This window comes from Pavona decussata, unplaced genomic scaffold (assembly GCF_977016875.1).
Source record: "Pavona decussata unplaced genomic scaffold, jaPavDecu1.1 SCAFFOLD_137, whole genome shotgun sequence".
In the NCBI taxonomy this organism is placed as follows: domain Eukaryota; kingdom Metazoa; phylum Cnidaria; class Anthozoa; order Scleractinia; family Agariciidae; genus Pavona; species Pavona decussata.
The window spans coordinates 3,038,076-3,056,147 of record NW_028145550.1 but is presented as its reverse complement, the minus strand read 5'-3'; the positions used below and the strand labels follow the sequence as shown (position 1 = coordinate 3,056,147).

The 18,072-nt window shown below is 36.9% G+C and overlaps 1 protein-coding gene across 1 annotated transcript; it reads left to right on the top strand.

Moving 5' to 3' along the window:
- Positions 1-12,643: 12,643 nt before the first annotated feature.
- On the top strand, positions 12,644-13,742 carry LOC146467343 (low affinity immunoglobulin epsilon Fc receptor-like). Its single transcript, XM_085126163.1, has 2 exons — positions 12,644-12,716; positions 13,106-13,742. The coding sequence occupies exons 1-2, from the start codon at positions 12,650-12,652 to the stop codon at positions 13,513-13,515; spliced, it is 477 nt and encodes a 158-aa protein (XP_084982289.1). The 5' UTR covers positions 12,644-12,649; the 3' UTR covers positions 13,516-13,742.
- Positions 13,743-18,072: the final 4,330 nt, after the last annotated feature.

The following is an 18,072-nucleotide window of genomic DNA, read 5'->3' as shown; positions in this document are numbered from 1 at the left end:
AGAAATATTCTAAGAGAAGTTGTATTGGATATACTTTGATGTAGGCAAGGAATTCCAAAGGTGAGGGCCGGCGAATTTTTTTTTAGGGAGCGTAAGCCATATTGGGTGGTATTAACCGAGGGTTAATAAAGGTTTCAAGTGCTCGCTTGAAAAGGAATAGAAGGCATCGTGGATGAGATTCGTTTTCGACTTAGATAGTGCTTAGGGCGCTTCGTTTTACAGATTTGATGTGCTTCCTTTTCGACTTGCGGGAAAGAAGAAAACAGCTCCTAAAGATATGTGAAGTAAACCCTACTTAATAGCACTTTTTACGTATTCTGACTTTACTGATTCATTACCTGATTGTGTTACAAAAATTAGTTTATTATGAACGAAAGTATACACAGTTATGATACGCGATCAGCCTTTAATTTAACTACCGATTACAGCTGGGTAAATTATGGGAAATTCTCGTTGCAATATCGGGGGCACAAAAATGGAATAATTTTACCAAATGGTTTAGTGAATTTCAAATCGTTCAGGCTGTGTTTAAAAAGTCTATTCATATGTAATATAAAACTAATCGCATTGCGAATAATTAGCTAGCATGCATGCATGGAGAGGGGAGAGGGGAGAGCAAGAGGTCCGTTTGCGGTGTTTTTCCTTCCGGTCATTTCAGTTCTTACGGTGTTTCGGTTATTTGGATTTCATTATGCATGAAACCTGACATTTAATGTGAATCGAGCATTTTTTTCTTTTTAAATTATGGCTTGTTATTGACTCAAAAATAATAATAATAATAATAATAATAATAATAATAATAATAATAATAATAATAATAATAATAATAATAATAATAATAATAATAATAATAATAATAATAGCCAAAGACACACTGTTTAAAATTTCCAGCATTTATCTGGCAAAAGATAGGTTAAAAAAGATGAATTTCAGTTAGCACGTAAATTTTTACAATCGTGCCGATTTTGTCACTTGTGGACACAACTGATTAAACAAACCGTTTACCTTTTGAGACTGTTAATAAATCAGCTTTCAAAACAAACGCCGCAGCCAAACGCATAAACAAATTCTAGCCATATTATGGGCGATCGAAAGAAAACTCTCAAGCTTACAGCTGTTGAAATCAATCCTAGTTTTAAAATGAACTTATTGGAAATTTTTATAAACTCAACCGATCCCACGCGGCCGTTTTATCGGGTAATATACTTTGTTTGAAGGGTGAAATAAACTTAATCTGCTATATCACTTCACTTGGACTAAGAAGCAAATTGCTTCGATGGGAATTATAAATTTCGATTTTCTTTCCATCACATAAACCTCAAAATGATTTTTGTAATATTTCGTTAATTTGCAACATAACTTGCAAATCAAAACTTTCTTTGGTCACTAAAACTAGTCTAATTTATTTTAAATTGATTTTAGTTTCAACTCCCCCACTTTTTTAGCTGCAACCAATTCATTTACACATGTGTACAGTCAATCTTTCCTACTGAATCTTCCATGCCTTCTCGAGCGCTTACCATTCATCTGAAGGGTGATACTCAGTATTCATTATTCATCACTTCTTAAAATTTTTAAAAATTCTAATTTTTGGCAGAATTGTTTCAGGTGCTGAATCTTTCAAAAATTAGTAACTCTGTATTCACAAAAAATATTTATATGTATAAGGAGATTATTTTAAAAAATTGGTCTCTTGAGATCTGTTGTACTTTATCGAGGCCAAGGATTCTTGACAATATAGCCTCAGGTTGTAAGGACAGTCTCTTTCGGAAAACAAAACTTGGTAAGTTGAACAATTGAGAATTTTTACCTTTCATGTCACGAATGAAAAATATCGTGTAAGAGTATTGGAAATGCTTAGCGTTCATCTTTGTTTAAATTTACAGTTTCTGAGTCAGAAAAGGAGCTCTTCAGTCGCCGAAAGGTTAAAACTCGATAATTAGAAAAGGTTTGCTTTCATGTTGTTTCTTGAACCGTTCCGCTTGGATGCTATAATTTCTCCGAGTGAGTTTATATCCTGCGAATGCCTTTCTATTTTTTGATTTTCAGGGGCAATTAAATAACATAAGCAAACCAAAATATAAAAAGAGGAACGAAAACGATGAAATTTCAAGTTGATTGCGCTCTATTCTTCCAGCGCACTTTGACTATTCACAATTTTATATTACCAAAACCGCAGCCTAAAACATTTCATGCAAAGTTCGTCTCTTACGAAGCGTTGTAAAAGGGATCACGTTATTGCTTTGAAACGGACCTGTCTGTTTCTAATTTTGTGGATGATACAAAAAACGTCACTTTTTTCCAAAATTAAATCACTTGTTTTAACCTAAAGTACCTCGTCATTTAGCGTCCATAGCATTGGCAACGTTTACTGTTTGGTTATGTCCTTGGTGTTGCGCCGCCATGACAAAAACGAATAACTGGAAAACGCGCGGAGAGCATGACAACAATTCATGATCACTGTAAGATTAAAAAACTAGGCTGTTATCGCATGTTATTTTTTACAACTATATCACATATAATAGCTATCGAAATAAAAAAAATAAACTATCAAATTAAAATTAAGAACTATCGTGATATCTTCATACAAGACAAGTGAAACCATATCATGTAGTCTACGAAATTGTCATTCCACGAAGGATTATTTAGAATAATCTTCGTTTACTGGTAACAGGACCAAACCACGACTCAAAGAAGATATCTATTTCTTATAAGTTAAAGTATTATCTAGAAAGCTATTGATGAATTATAAGAAACAGAATGTGATTCAAAATGAACAAAATTTAAGAAGAAAATATCTTTTTACTAACTGTTATCAATATGATACCAATAGAAGCAGTGCCCGCTCAAGAACAGACTCATTTCCAGTCCTTACGTTTGTATTATTGAAAAAAAGAGAAAAGCTAGCGAGCTTTCACGTCGTGGTTTTAGCAAGCTCTTCTAGGTACCTACGGAGAACGATGTTTATTCAGACAAGAAGATAGACGGAGTACAAAGCCATTACCCTCAGAGGCATTAGAGCTACATGGAAAAACATTTAGTATCTTAACAGCTCCAGAGTTCTTGCAAGGAAGAAGGGCACAGGATGCGTTTGTCAAAACAACGAGGGAAGATCGTGAACTTGCCTCCTTAGTAACCAAAGAAACACCCGAGAAATCGTTGAAAAGCTTTTCCAGTCTGTTCGGCTCGGCCTGCCTGACACAACAAATCCTTCGCAGCTTCAAAATACTGTTTGCTTTTAGCTTAACCTTTTGAGGCCAGAAATTTGAGGAAAGTTTTGCAAGAGTGATTGGCGCACCAGTAGACGAGTACTCAATTTTTAATTTGATGTAAGACGCTCTCAATTTCAAACTTGAACAAGGCTGCCGCTTTAATTCATGCTGGTGCGCGCCAGAAAATGTTACAAGTTTCTTCGCCCCCAGTTTTTCTACTATAAACCTGTGTTTTGTTATCAATGTGTTGACTAAGTGTTATGAGTGTGTGGAATAACAAAAAAATTATCATAACATATATAAAATAACATAATATTATATTCAGGAAATCAACAAAAAATTAAAATAAAAAACACTTCCTGAAAGTTGAAATAGTTATGTTAGCCCTACGTAGAAAAATTTCCCCAAATAAACATTGGGACTGGGTAATTTGTGAGTTGTGGAGTTGCGAGTTGCAGTTGCGAGTTGGAGTTGCGAGTTGCGAGTTGCGAGTTGCGAGTTGCGAGTTGCGAGTTGCGAGTTGCGAGTTGCGAGTTGCGAGTTGCGAGTTGCGAGTTGCGAGTTGCGAGTTGCGAGTTGCGAGTTGCGAGTTGCGAGTTGCGAGTTGCAGTTGCGAGTTGCGAGTTGCGAGTTACCAAAACCAGAAAATGAAAATTTCTAGTAAAGATAACGTTATATAAAAGTTAGGAAAAGAAAAGGAAAAGGGTACTTAAATCTGTTATTGAGTTCAGTTTTAATATAAACCAAAGTCACAACAAGAGAATAACCTTTTTGAGCAAAGGAAGTGTAAGGGATCGATGCCACTGGTTTTTAAATCTCAGATAACTTATAACATTGGACGAATCCTCCAAGGTGAAAAAAAATTAACTGCACGACTATGTGGTCTTTGCCATCGCAACTTTCCAGATCGCTACATTCCGTCAGAGTTTCTAAGATTTTCCCACGCATTTATTAAACCGCAAAGAACGGATTCACGTGCATGTGCAAGGAAGATCTTCACTGGTTACCCGTAGAGTTTTGGATCGAATTCAAAACATTACTACTTGTTTTCAAAGCGTTAAATGGTATCACTCCACGTTATATCTGTGATCTCATCAGGGAAAAGGCATCAATCAGAAGCTCTTTGAGATCTAATGACCTCACTTTGTTAGAGGTGCCTCGAACCAAATTTAAGACTTTTGGTAATCGAGCATTCGCTTTTGCTGGTCCATCCAAGTGGAATAAGCTTCCTCTGGCAAGTAGGACTGCCAAGAACTTAAATACTTTCAAGAAACACTTAAAGAAATTTTTGTTAAAAAAAGGATATGACATCTGATTATTCCCTACTTTGTTTATTTTATTTCTTACTTTTTTGTTTGATTGATTATTCTTAAATTTGATATTTTATTGATTTTGACAAAATTTTTCGTTTTTATATTGTAAGCGCTTTTGAATATCATATAAAAAGCGCTATATAAATTTATTATTATGATGATGATGATGATGATGATGATGATTATTATAAGTATTATTATTATTATTATTATTATTATTATTACTATTATTATTATTATTAAACAGGGTATCGCTACATGAACTAAAGGCTTTAACAGGATAAGCTTAGATGTCTGTTTATTGGTCTTTTGAAGAACAATGCATTGATACCTAAAATACTGTTTTCAACAATGGAATGATCGTTGCCGATCATATGGAACGGCCAGCCAGCTCGGAGACCCAGTAATGTAACCTGTCGATGTCAGTTATTTTTTAAAAAACAGAACTAACGTGAAATTTGTTGGCTACGATTCAACTTTCGATTATTAGTATTGATTATTAGTATCGTTTTTATAAATTGGCACTCTTAGAAAAGTTTCCCTCGAGTTTTTTCCCTTTACACCTTTTACGTGTTTTCTTTGCTTGCACATGCACGTGCATATGAATCCGCTCTTTGCGGTTTAATAGACGCGTGGGAAAATCTTAGAAACTCTGACGGAATGTAGCGATCTGGAAAGTTGCGATGGTAAAGACCACCTAGTCGTGCAGTTAATTTTTGTTCACCATGGAGGATTTGTCCAATGTGATAAGTTATCTGAGATTTATAAACCAGTGGCATCGATCCCTTACACTTCCTTTGTTCAAAAGGGTTATTCTCTTGTTGTGACTTTGTGACTAACTGAAGATTTGAGTATACCCTTTTCTCTGAAAAGTCCGTTTTTACGTCCTTGCGATCCCTAACTTTTATATAACGTTATCTTTACTAGAAATTTTCATTTTCTTGTTTTGGCAACTTGAAACTCGCAACTCGCAACTGCAACTGCAACTGCAACTCGCAACTCGCAACTCGCAACTCGCAACTCGCAACTCGCAACTCGCAACTCGCAACTCGCAACTCCCGACTCGCAACTCGCAACTGCAACTCGCAACTTTCAACTGCAACTCGCAACTCGCAACTCGCAACTCGCAACTCGCAACTCGCAACTCGCAACTCGCAACTCGCAACTCGCAACTCCACATCTCGCATTCTTCGCACACCCATAAACATTTAAAAATTTAAATGTAAATGCGCGCCTTTAGGTATGATCATGAGAAGTCAATTAACTAATAAGATGAGAAAAACGTCTCCGAATAGAGAATATTTAATGTCTCAAGCCCATGGAATGCGATGGACTTGAAAATGTTCGGACGCGAAAACCTAAAATCAGTTCATCAATTCTCCTATTGGTTTTAATTTATTTAACAGGATGGTCCATGTGGGATGTTTGAGAACGATTAGAGGATTCAGAAGAAAGGCAGGGGGCCAAATCGCATAGTGTTGTATAGATTTTAAGTAATACGTGATGCATATCTATTCCATGCTATGGATGGTCAAGAAATACTTTTTTATGTGAAGATGATCGCTTTGGAATCGCTCAAGTGACCATACATGAGTTGTCTGGCTAGCACAAATAGGCAAAGTTCAGGGTTCTTGATCAATAATGAAGCATTTCTGTTTCCAGTCGAAATTTTAGTTGTTTGTGCGCCACTCCACAAACTGTAAACACCATTTCGGTCCTTTTGGATTGTTCGTCAACAAGGCGACTGAATATTAAGGAAGGGAGAGGATGGAAGGGAAGAGGGGAGAGCAAGGGGTCTTTGCTGTGTTCTGCCTTCTGGTCATTTCAGTTCTTACGGTGTTTCGGTTATTTGGATTTTATGGTGCCACATGAACCCTAACATTTCGAAATTCGGATTAGGCATTTTCTCAATTTCTGACTCATTTTGCACCCAAGAAAGAGTCAAAAGCCAGTGTTTAAAGATTGTTCAGTATTTTTCTGACAAAATATAGGTCGACAAAACATGAGTCTTCGCACGAAAATTTTACTATCGTGCCGATTTTGTCACTTGTGGACGCAACTGATTAAACAAACTGTTTACCCTTTGAGACTGTCAATAAATCAGCTTATAAAACATATTTGTCAAACGCATAAACAATTTTTGCCATGTTCTGGGAGAAAGAAAAGCCTCAAGCTAAGCTGCAATCAATCGTAGTTTTAAAATGAACTGATTCGAATAATTTTAACTCAAATGATTCCACGCAACCGCTTAAATGGGAAATAATAATTCTTTGCCTAGAGGATACTCCAGCTTATTTGATCTGCTATATTATTTCACACTGACTAAGAAACAAATCGGTTGCTTAGGTTTTAAATTTTGGTTTCTTTCCTATGACTTAAACTACAGTAGCTCTATTTGCCCAATTGAGCCAATAATGAGTTACAATTTTTTTTATGACGAGTTTCGTTATTTTAGTGTACAGAAAAAGAAAGAGTTTGAATTGATTTTAGTGCTAACTCCACCAATTTTGTTAAAAAAAACCCGACCAATTCATTTCCACAAGCGTACAGTCTGTCTTTCTGCCTATCTTCACTAGCGCTTAAAGTGATTCATCTTTAAAAGAGTGACACTCGGTATTCATTGTTCATATCTTCTTACATTTTTCCATAATTTTGTCAGCTGCTTTAATTTGCCAAAGATCGCAGACTGCGTGTTCATAATAAATATGTATATGTGATAAAGAAATTATTTCAACATTGGTCTCTTGAGACCTGCTGTACTTATCGAAGCCAAGCATTCTTGATAATAGCCTCAGGTTGTAAGGACAGTCTCTTTCAGAAAACAAAACTTGGTAAGTTGAACAATTGAGAAGTTTTACCTTTCATGTCACGAATGAAAAATATCGTGTAAGAGTATTGTAAATGCTTAGCGTTCATCTTTGTTTAAATTTACAGTTTCTGAGTCAGAAAAGGAGCTCTTCAGTCGCCGAAAGGTTAAAACTCGATAATTAGAAAAGGTTTGCTTTCGTGTTGTTTCTTGAACCGTTCCGCTTGGATGCTATAATTTCTAAGTTTTAATTTTATCCTGCGAATGCCTTTCTATTTTTTGATTTTCAGGCGCAATTAAATAACATAAGCAAACCAAAATATAAAAAGAGGAACGAAAACGATGAAATTTTGAGTTGATTGCGCTCTATTCTTCCAGCGCACTTTGACTATTCACAAATTTATATTACTAAAACCGCAGCGTAAAACATTTCATGGAAAGTTCGTCTCTTACGAAGCGTTGTAAAAGGGATTACGTTATTGCTTTGAAACGGACCTGTCTGTTTCTAATTTTGTGGATGATACAAAAACGTCAGTTTTTTTCCAAAATTAAATCACTAGTTTTAACTTAAAGTACCTCGTCATTCAGCGTCCATAGCACTGGTAACGTTTACTGTTTGGTTGTGTGCTTGGTGTTTCGCCGCCATGACAAAAACGAATAACTGGAAAACGCGCGGAGAGCATGACAAAAATTCATGATCACTGTAAGATTGAAAAACCAGGCTTTTATCGCACGTTATTTTCTATAACTCTATCACATATAATAGCTATCGAAATAAACAAATAAACTGTCAAATTAAAATTAAGAACTATCGTGATATCTTCATACAAGACCAGTGAAACAATATCATGTACAAAATTGTCATTCCACAGGGGATTATTTAGAAAAATCTTCGTTTACTGGTAACACGACCAAACCACGACTCAAAGAAAATATCTATTTCTGATAAGTTAAAGTATTATCTAGAAAGCTATTGATGAATTATAAGAAACAGAATGTGATTCAAAATGAACGAAATTTAAGGGGAAAACTATCTTTTTACTGTTATCAATATGATACCAATATAAGCAGTTCCCGCTCAAGAGCAGACTCATTTCCAGTCCTTACGTTTGTATTATTGAAAAAAAGAGAAAAGCTAGCGAGCTTTCACGTCGTGGTTTTAGCAAGCTCTTTTAGGTACTTACCGAGAACGATGTTTATTCAGACAAGAAGATAGACGAAGTACAAAGCCATTACCCTCAGAGGCATTAGAGCTGCCTGGAAAAACATTTAGTATCTTAACAGCTCCAGAGTTCTTGCAAGGAAGAAGGGCACAGGATGCGTTTGTCAAAACAACGAGAGAAGATCGTGAACTTGCTTTCTTAGTAACCAAAGAAACACCCGAGAAATCGTTGAAAAGCTTTTCCAGTCTGTTCAGATCGGCCTGCCTGACACAACAAATCCTTCGCAGCTTCAAAATACTGTTTGCTTTTAGCTTAACCTTTTGAGGCCAGAAATTTGAGAAAAGTGTTGCAAGAGTTATTGGCGCACCAGCAGACGAGTACTCAATTTTTAATTTGATGTAAGACGCTCTCAATTTCAAACTTGAACAAAGCTGCCGCTTTAATTCATGCAGGTGCGCGCCAGAAAATGTTACAAGTTTCTTCGCCCCCAGTTTTTCTACTATAAACCCGTGTTTTGTTATCAATGTGTTGACTAAGTGTTATGAGTGTGTGGAATAACAAAAAAATTAGCATAACATGTATAAAATAACATAATATTATATTCAGGAAATCAACAAAAAATTAAAATAAAAAACACCTCCTGAAAGTTGAAATAGTTATGTTAGCCCTACGTAGAAAAATTTCCCCAAATAAACATTTTAAAATTTAAATGTGAATGCGCGCCTTTAGGTATGATCATGAGAAGTCAATTAACTAATAAGATGAGAAAAACGTCTCCGAATAGAGAATATTTAATGTCTCAAGCCCATGGAATGCGATGGACTTGAAAATGTTCGGACGCTAAAATCTAAAATCAGTTCATCATCATTTATTTAACAGGATGGTCCATGTGGGATGTTTGAGAACGATTAGAGGATTCAGAAGAAAGGCAGGGGGCCAAATCGCATAGTGTTGAATAGATTTCGAGTAATTCGTGATGCATATCCATTTCATGCTATGGATGGTCAAGCAATACTTTTTTTTATGTAAAGATGATCGCTTTGGAATCGCTCAAGTGACCATACATGAGTTGTCTGGCTAGCACAAATAGGCAAAGTTCAGGGTTATTGATCAATAATGAAGCATTCCTGTTTCCAGTCGAAATTTTAGTTGTTTGTGCGCCACTCCACAAACTGTGAACACCATTTCGGTCCTTTTGGATTGTTCGTCAACAAGGCGATTAAATATTAAGGAAGGGAGGGGATGGGAGGGAAGAGGGGAGAGCAAGGGGTCTTTGCTGTGTTCTGCCTTCTGGTCATTTCAGTTCTTATGGTGTTTCGGTTATTTGGATTTTATGGTGCCACATGAACCCTAACATTTCGAAATTCGGATTGGGTATTTTCTCAATTTCTGACTCATTTTGCACCCAAGAAAGAGTCAAAAGCCAGTGTTTAAAGATTGTTCAGTATTTTTCTGACAAAATGTAGGTTGACAAAACATGAGTCTTCGCACGAAAATTTTACTATCGTGCCGATTTTGTCACTTGTGGACGCAACTGATCAAACAAACCGTTTACCCTTTGAGACTGTCAATAAATTAGCTTTCAAAACATATTTGTCAACCGCATAAATAATTCTTGCCATATTCTGGGAGAAAGAAAAGCCTCAAGCTAAGCTGTAATCAATCGTAGTTTTAAAATGAACTGATTCGAATAATTTTAATTAACTTAAATGATTCCACGCAACCGCTTTAATGGGTAATAATAATTCTTTGCCTAGAGGATACTCCAGCTTATTTGATCTGCGATATTATTTCACATTGACTAAGAAACAAATCGGTTTGCTTAGGTTTTAAATTTTGGTTTCTTTCCTATGACTTAAACTACAGTAGCTCTATTTGCCCAATTGAGCCAATGATGAGTCATAATTTTTTAATGACGAGTCTCGTTATTTTAGTGTATAGAAAAAGAAACAGTTTGAATTGATTTTAGTGCTAACTCCACCAATTTTGTTTAAAAAAAAACCCGACCAATTCATTTCCACAAGTGTACAGTCTATCTTTCCGCCTATCTTCACTAGCGCTTAAAGTGATTTATCTTTAAAAGAGTGACACTCGGTATTCATTGTTCATATCTTCTTACATTTTTCCATAATTTTGTCAGCTGCTTTAATTTGCCAAAGATCGCAGACTGCGTGTTCATAATAAATATGTATATGTGATAAGGAAATTATTTCAACATAGGTCTCTTGAGACCTGCTGTTCTTATCGAGGCCAAGCATTCTTGACAATAGCTTCAGGTTGTAAGGACAGTCTCTTTCAGAAAACAAAACTTGGTAAGTTGAACAATTGAGATGTTTTACCTTTCATGTCACGAAACAAAAATATCGCGTAGGGTGTTGGAAATGTTTAGAGTTGTTCTTTGCTTAAATTTACAGTTTCTGAGTCAGAAAAGGAGCTCTTCAGTTGCCAAAAAGTTCAAAGTCGATAATTAGAAAAGGTTTGCTTTCGTGTTGTTTCTTGAACCGTTCCGCTTGGATGCTGTAATCTCTCCGAGTTAATTTATATCCTGCGAATGCCTTTCTATTTTTTTAATTTTCAGGCGCAATTAAATAACATAAGCAAACCAAAATATAAAAAGAGGAACGAAAACGATGAAATTTCGAGTTGATTGCGCTCTATTCTTCTAGCGCACTTGGACTATTCACAATTTTATATTACTAAAAACCGCAGCGTAAAACATTTCATGGAAAGTTCGTCTCTTACGGAGCGTTGTGTAAAAGGGATCAAGCTATTGCTTTGAAATGGATCTGTCCGTTTCTAATTTGGTGGATGATATAAAAGCCGTCACTTTTTTCCAAAATTAAATCACTAGTTTTAACCTAAAGTACTTCGTCATTTAGCTTCCATAGCACTGGCAACTGTCTGGTGGTGTCCTTGGTGTTTCGCCGCCATGACAGAAACGATTAACTGAAAAAAGCGCGGAGAGCGTGCCAGATTTTTATGATCACTGAAAGATTGAAAAACCAGGCTTTTATCACACGTTATTTTCTATAACCCTATCACATATGATAGCTATTGAAATAAAAAATGTACCATCAAAATTAAAAACTATTATGATATCTTCATACAAGTCATGAAGCAATATCATGACCGAAATTGTCATTTCACGAGTGAATCTTTGTTTACCGCTAACAGGAGCAAACCACGACTAAAAATAATATCCATTTCACATAAAAAAAAAGTAAAGTACCATCTAGGAAGCTATAGATGAATTATAAGAAACAGAATGTGATTCAAAATAAACGAAATTTAAGGAGAAAACGATTCCTTTTACTAAGTGTTATCAATATTATACAGATAGGACATTTTCAATATAGCGTTATTTTACTGCTAGAATCGTTCTGGTTTTTGTTTTCTCGCGTTAATACGAGCTATTGTTCTTTGCTGTCCACTGGGATTACAAAATTTAAATTCGAAAAAGAGACGACTTCATTTCTGGTAGTTGTAGTAAAATGACTCCAATTATTTATGAAAATGGCCTATAGGTAATATGCATTGCCACCATGTTGGTGGACAAAAGAGAAGAAAATTTGCTCGTATAGTTTGCATAAAAATGGAAGTTAACTCCCAGAGGAGAAAGATATTATTGTTCCTGTCCACCAACATAGCCGCCATGACGTCACATGTAAACCATCAATTGAGCAGTTGCCGCTCGAGAGCAGACTCGTTTACAGTCCTTAGGTTTTTATTTTTGAAAAAAACGAGAAAAGCTAGCGAACTTTCATGCCGTGGTTTTAGCAAGCCGACCGAGAACGATGTTAATTCAGACGTTAATTCCTAGGAACGGATATCTATAGATATTACTTAATCTCATTTTCTCTAAAACTCACATAAATTGCACACCCCAAATTACGAGCCTGTTGCAACCTTTGTGATTTTTGCATTTATACCAAATTTAAATTATCGTCCTTTTAAAATGTCCAGCGCGCGTGAGTTCAAAAACAAACACCTTAATTATGTCAATTTTTATGATGGCCGAACGTTCTCGATGAGAACGGCTGCTTTCAGACCTTCCCCATTTTCGAACACATTTTTTATCATGATGTATTCACAATCTTCCTCATGTTAGTAATTGAAGATATGTTTTGTTTTTATTTTTTTTCAGCAGAATCAGGGATGGCTATCAAAGAAACAGTGTTCATTATTTGCCTTATTTTTATGCCACTGATGATGGAGGCAGAGGGTTGGTAAAAGGGTCACGTGGCGGTTAACGTTAATTTAAAAGAATCTTACCCTGATGTCTTTTAATTTATTATTGCGTGGTTTTCTATTTCAGTACCAGACGTTTGGTTCCGACTTTGCTTTAGCATCATGAAAAAATTCTGCACGATTTTTGCAAGTTCAAAACACCACCAACAAAGTAGATGACTATAGGGTTAAGCTATCGTGGAAAGGAACCTTCTTTGAAGATAATGATGACACCGAATCGTTCGTTTTTACATCTTTTTGCATCATTGGTGGGAATAATAACAATATTTTGGAATCTCTAGTTAACAAGCTAGGTTTTCGTATCAGTGTTATTTCAATTATAGCTTATGGCTCTATCTCTCTCTCCACGTTTTCTTTATTCAGGTTGTTGTCCACCTTACTGGGTTGCTAGCGAAACATCATGCTACTACGTTGACAACACCCGAACTCAAAGAATGGGCGATGCTCGGGAAAAATGTAAAGAAATGGGGGGAGACCTCGCCATCATCAGATCTGCCAATGAAAACCAGTTTATTTTTAACCTGGTAACGAAGACGAAAGGAATACCAAAACATTCGGGTGTGTGGATCGGCCTCCAGAGGAAGGCTGACGGGAACTTCCAATGGGTTGACGGCTCACATCTAGAGTACAACAAGTGGTATCCTGGGGAACCCAACGACACTGGAGGGCGTGAGGATTGTGGCCATATGGGCCCTTCAGGAGGGTGGAATGACAGCCCCTGCGACTGGGAAGTGAAGCCCGCTTTCGTTTGTAAGATGCCAATAAGAGGTTGAAGTGGCCAGTTCAATGCTAACCATTAAGCTGTGAACCTGACTGGCATGTAGGACTATGGAAATTTAAAAGTAGAGTGACTACCGTTAAAATAGATGATTGGTTTCTATCGATGTACCAGCTAATCAATTCAAGACGTTTCCAAGAGCGTTGTATTCGGTCAAAACATAGTCAAAGTAACTTAGTTGAGATGAATGTTCAGTCAGCTGAAAAATAAAAGTGGTGTTGGGAACTTGACGTCGTCAAAAAATTATTGTCATATTGAATTGGGCGACTTTGTGACTTTCAGCTGCTGATGTTGCTGTGTGAAATGTCCCGCGCCAAATGTAGCCAGTCGGATGATAGCAAAATGAGGAATAAAAGGGATGGGCTAACAAGGATTTAAAAGATTTTAAACCTGGTTTTTGGCAGGGTTAACATTTGGCGATTTTTTTCCCTGGCCTACTGTGGTGCTTCTCATTTATTCGGTTTTTCGTTTTAAGAGTCATTGTCTAAGAAAACCAGGCAGAGGTGAAAGATTGGGGTTTGCCGATTTCCTTCAAACTTTCACCATTTAATGTCTGTTCGAAATGATAATGAATGATGCTATTTAGCAATTCTCCTGCTGTTGCGTTTCGTAGTTTGACTACCCCCCTGGTTGGTAAGAACAAGCATTTCCCTGATTCTAGATTAAGTCTTGGAGTCATTCTGCTGTTGACATTTCTTAATTAAAATAAAAACAGCAACAAATACCTGTGAATTACCGAACCTCCTGTACTAGATGTTCGTTACATAGCAGACAATAGGCCTTATCACGGTTTTCGACGCCAATTTGACGAGTAGGCAAACAGGCTCGAACTAACAGTGTTTGTATGGAAATCTGATGTCAAATAATTTTCATAAAACATCGCTTCTGAAAAATTCATGAATTGGAAACTTTTGGCACCAGGAAAAGAATTTTAAGAAAAAATTCGGAGAGATGTAGCTGTGCCAGAAAGCGTCCAGTCGTGTTTTGAACTTTCCATACATTTGTCTGTTAGCGAACCAGCCGTGAACTGCTCCAAAAATAGCTCAACACAACAATCGGAAGAAAACCAGTCTGAAGCGGTGTACATGAAACGATACATCTGATGTATCTGTAGTAATGCAACAGGTTTGTTTACTTACCAAATTTAGCTCAGAAGCTTCCAATCAATCCGTTTTCCTTTTGGACTGTTTTGAACCGATCCACAAATGTAGTCTTTTCCACTATCAAATAAGCTGTTTACAACTTTTCACGGGAAACGAATGAAAACGAAAATAGCGAACAAAACAATTTTGCAAACTGCTTTTCTTCGAGAAACGAGGAAAGTTAGAGGACGCATGTTCGCTAGCCGAAAGGCAGCCGCTAATAAAAAAAAGCCAAAAAAATGAGACCTCTCTCCAGGCTCTCCGCGTTATTCAACTTTTCTCGCTTGTTTCCAGGCTACCACAAATTGAAAAATTACATCTATTCTAGCTATGAAAAAGTCAGAATGGAAAGAAACTTTCGATGTATTAGCAAGAACACACATTCAAACCTCGTATACGGGTTTGCTTTTATTTATTTATTTATTTATTTATTTTTTACTTGATAGGCGCTGATCAGGAGACATTCAACTGATTTTTATGAGTGGATCTTCTGACAATTTTTCTATGACAAAATAAAAATGCCCTTTATTAACTCCCCCCCACCCCCCGTATACGGAGAGGCGAAAATCTTGGGACAAGCAAATTTAAGCTGAGCTCCAGTTTGCAAACAAAGTCAAGCTGGCAGGTGGACATGGCAGTCAGTGAAGTTGTCTGTAGTAAAATAATTATAGTTATAAATATATAAAATTCAAGATATGTGTAACCTATCGCATTATCTGTGCATTTTATTTGTGACTGAGAAATATATTTGACCAAAATTACAAGCGGTTAAAGTAAGAATTCTGTACTATATCCACGCGAGTTTTAGGCTTAGGAACCTCGAAATTATATTGGTGTTAGATAAGAAAACTGAATCTTGGTCAAGTTTCAGTCGTTATTCGCTTTCTCCGAACAAGAATTTTATTTTGTTTGTCCCGGTCTATTTCAGACTTTATTGTAATGGTATTTGCGAATTTCTGGGAGAACTGTTGTCTAATTTTCAATCGAATTTTAACGTCATACAAACCCTAATATATTCGACCTTAATGAGGGTAGAATTGCTTAACTCTTGTTCTTCTCTTGCTGCATAGTGTTTGCTGCCAAAAGCAGCCAATAAAGTATTATTAGGCTCTGCCTACCCCCATGATTTGGGATTTTAATGTTTCGGTTTATAACGGAACATCCATGGTTTTCCAAAAGTCTTTAAGACATTCGCTGCTGACTTAAGAACCATCAATTTTAAAAGACTAATTTAAAAGAGTTATTCTAAAATTTTAAGGCGTTTGCTTAATGGACCAGTCATTTGGTCATTTCAGAGTTCCTGTGAACCTCATCAAAGCGAGGCTAAGTGCAAAGCTTTTAATATCAAACTTAGTTTACATTCTTATGCAAACAAAACGAATTTTTCACATGAAAAGCTTTGCACTTAGCCTCGCTTACAAAAAATGAAATCCCCCCCCCCCCCTCCCCGACCCCCGGGACATAGCGGGGATTTAACGCGGCCATAGGCTTCAAATCTGTAAATAACCTTATCTCAGATTCTATGATTGGGCTGGCTGTAATGCCTTTTTTTTTTAACCTAAGAAAGAACCGACACAAAGTAATTTCCATTCAAATATTGCCAATCCATTCAGCGTTGGTACTGAATGCGTACAAAGAACCGTTGTTATTTAAGTATTAACGGTGGTTCAATAAAACTACGACTATGAGCAATGTGTCTATAACTATGTTTCTTCTCTCACCTTGTGTAATCATAAACACCAGTAATGCAGTAAATATATTAAGAGAAATATTCTAAGAGAACTTGTGTTGGTTTTACACGTAGGCAAGGAATTTCAAAGGCGAGGACCAGCGATTTTTAGGGAGCGTAAGCCATATTGGTTGGTATTAACCGAGGCTACATAAATATTTCGAGTGCTCACATAGCCAAAAATTCTATACAACATGGCTGCCAACTAAGCTGGAAGCATGCGCAAAGGACACATATACGGATAAAATCACATATGTCCAATATACACAAACGGATACGATTGGTCAAAACACTCTCACCAATCGTACCATTGGTAAAAGACTACGATTTGTCAAAGAAGCCTTACGATTCGAACCATTGGAACGAATGGTAAGCTCCTCAGTCGATCGGTATACCATTTGTAAACTCCATCTTAACACTTGTAAGCAGCGCGAAAACGAATGGTCGATTGGTACCATCGGTACCGTTGCTAAAAGTGGAAAAGTAGTCAGTCGATTGGTTAACCATTGGAATCACTCATGTCGTAACACAAACGGTTACGATTCGTCAAAAGACCCTCACCAATCGTACCATTGGTACGATTTGTCAAAGAAGCCTAACAGTTCGTAACATTAGAACGAATGGTAACCTCCTCAACCGATCGGTATACCATTTGTAGACTACATCTTATTAACACGTGTGAGCCGTGCGAAAACGAATGGTCGATTGATACCATTGGTAACATTGGTACAAATGGAAAAGTAGTCAGTCGATTGGTTAACCATTGGAATCTGCATCTCAAAACAAACGTCATGACTTGGATCTTCCTTGATCTATATGCGAAATGCCTCGTTCTTTAATGAATGAGCCGCAAAAAGCGGCCGCACTACAGATGAATATATCTCGTTCCTTAATCTACGAACCGAAACAAGCGTGCTACACATAAATGTAACTCGTTCTTTAATCCATGAGCCGAAACAGGCGTACAACACATGAATATACCTCGTTCTTTAATCCACGCGCGCTACACATGAATGTAACTCGTTCTTTAATCCATGAACCGAAACAAGAGCGCTACACATCAATATACCTCGTTCTTTAATCCATGAACCGAAACAAGCACACTACACATGATTATACCTCGTCTTTAATCCATGAGCCGAAACAGGCGTACAACACATGAATATACCTCGTTCTTTAATCCATGCACCGAAAATATCGCGCTACACATGAGTATACCCCGTTCTTTAATGCATGAGCCGAAACAAGCGCGCAACACCTTAATATATGTCGTTATTTAATCCGCATAGAGCCTAAGCGCGCTACACGTGAATATATCTCGTTCTTTAATCCACAGAGCCGAAACAAGCGCGCTACAAATGAATATATCTCGTTCTTTAATCCATAGAGCCGTAACAAGCGCGTTACGCATGAATAAATCTCGTTCTTTAATCAATGAACTGGAACAGGCGCGTTACACATGAATACAACACGTTCTTTAATCCACAAAGCCGAAAAAAGCGCACTACACACGAAATTACCTCGTTCTTTAATCCGTTAGCCCAAACAAGCACACTACACATGAGGCGCGCTTGTTTCGGTTCATGGATTAAAGAATGATGAACATTTATGTTGAGCGCGCTTGTTTCGGCTCTATGGATTAAAGGACGAGTTGCATTCATGCGTAGTGCGCTTGTTTCGG

Excerpts from the sequence above, each read along its gene's own strand:
- LOC146467343 (XM_085126163.1), top strand. The coding sequence starts at position 12,650 with ATGGCTATCAAAGAAACAGTGTTCATTATTTGCCTTATTTTTATGCCA. Across the intron at positions 12,717-13,105 it reads ACTGATGATGGAGGCAGAGG|GTTGTTGTCCACCTTACTGG; the intron begins GTTGGTAAAAGG and ends TTCTTTATTCAG.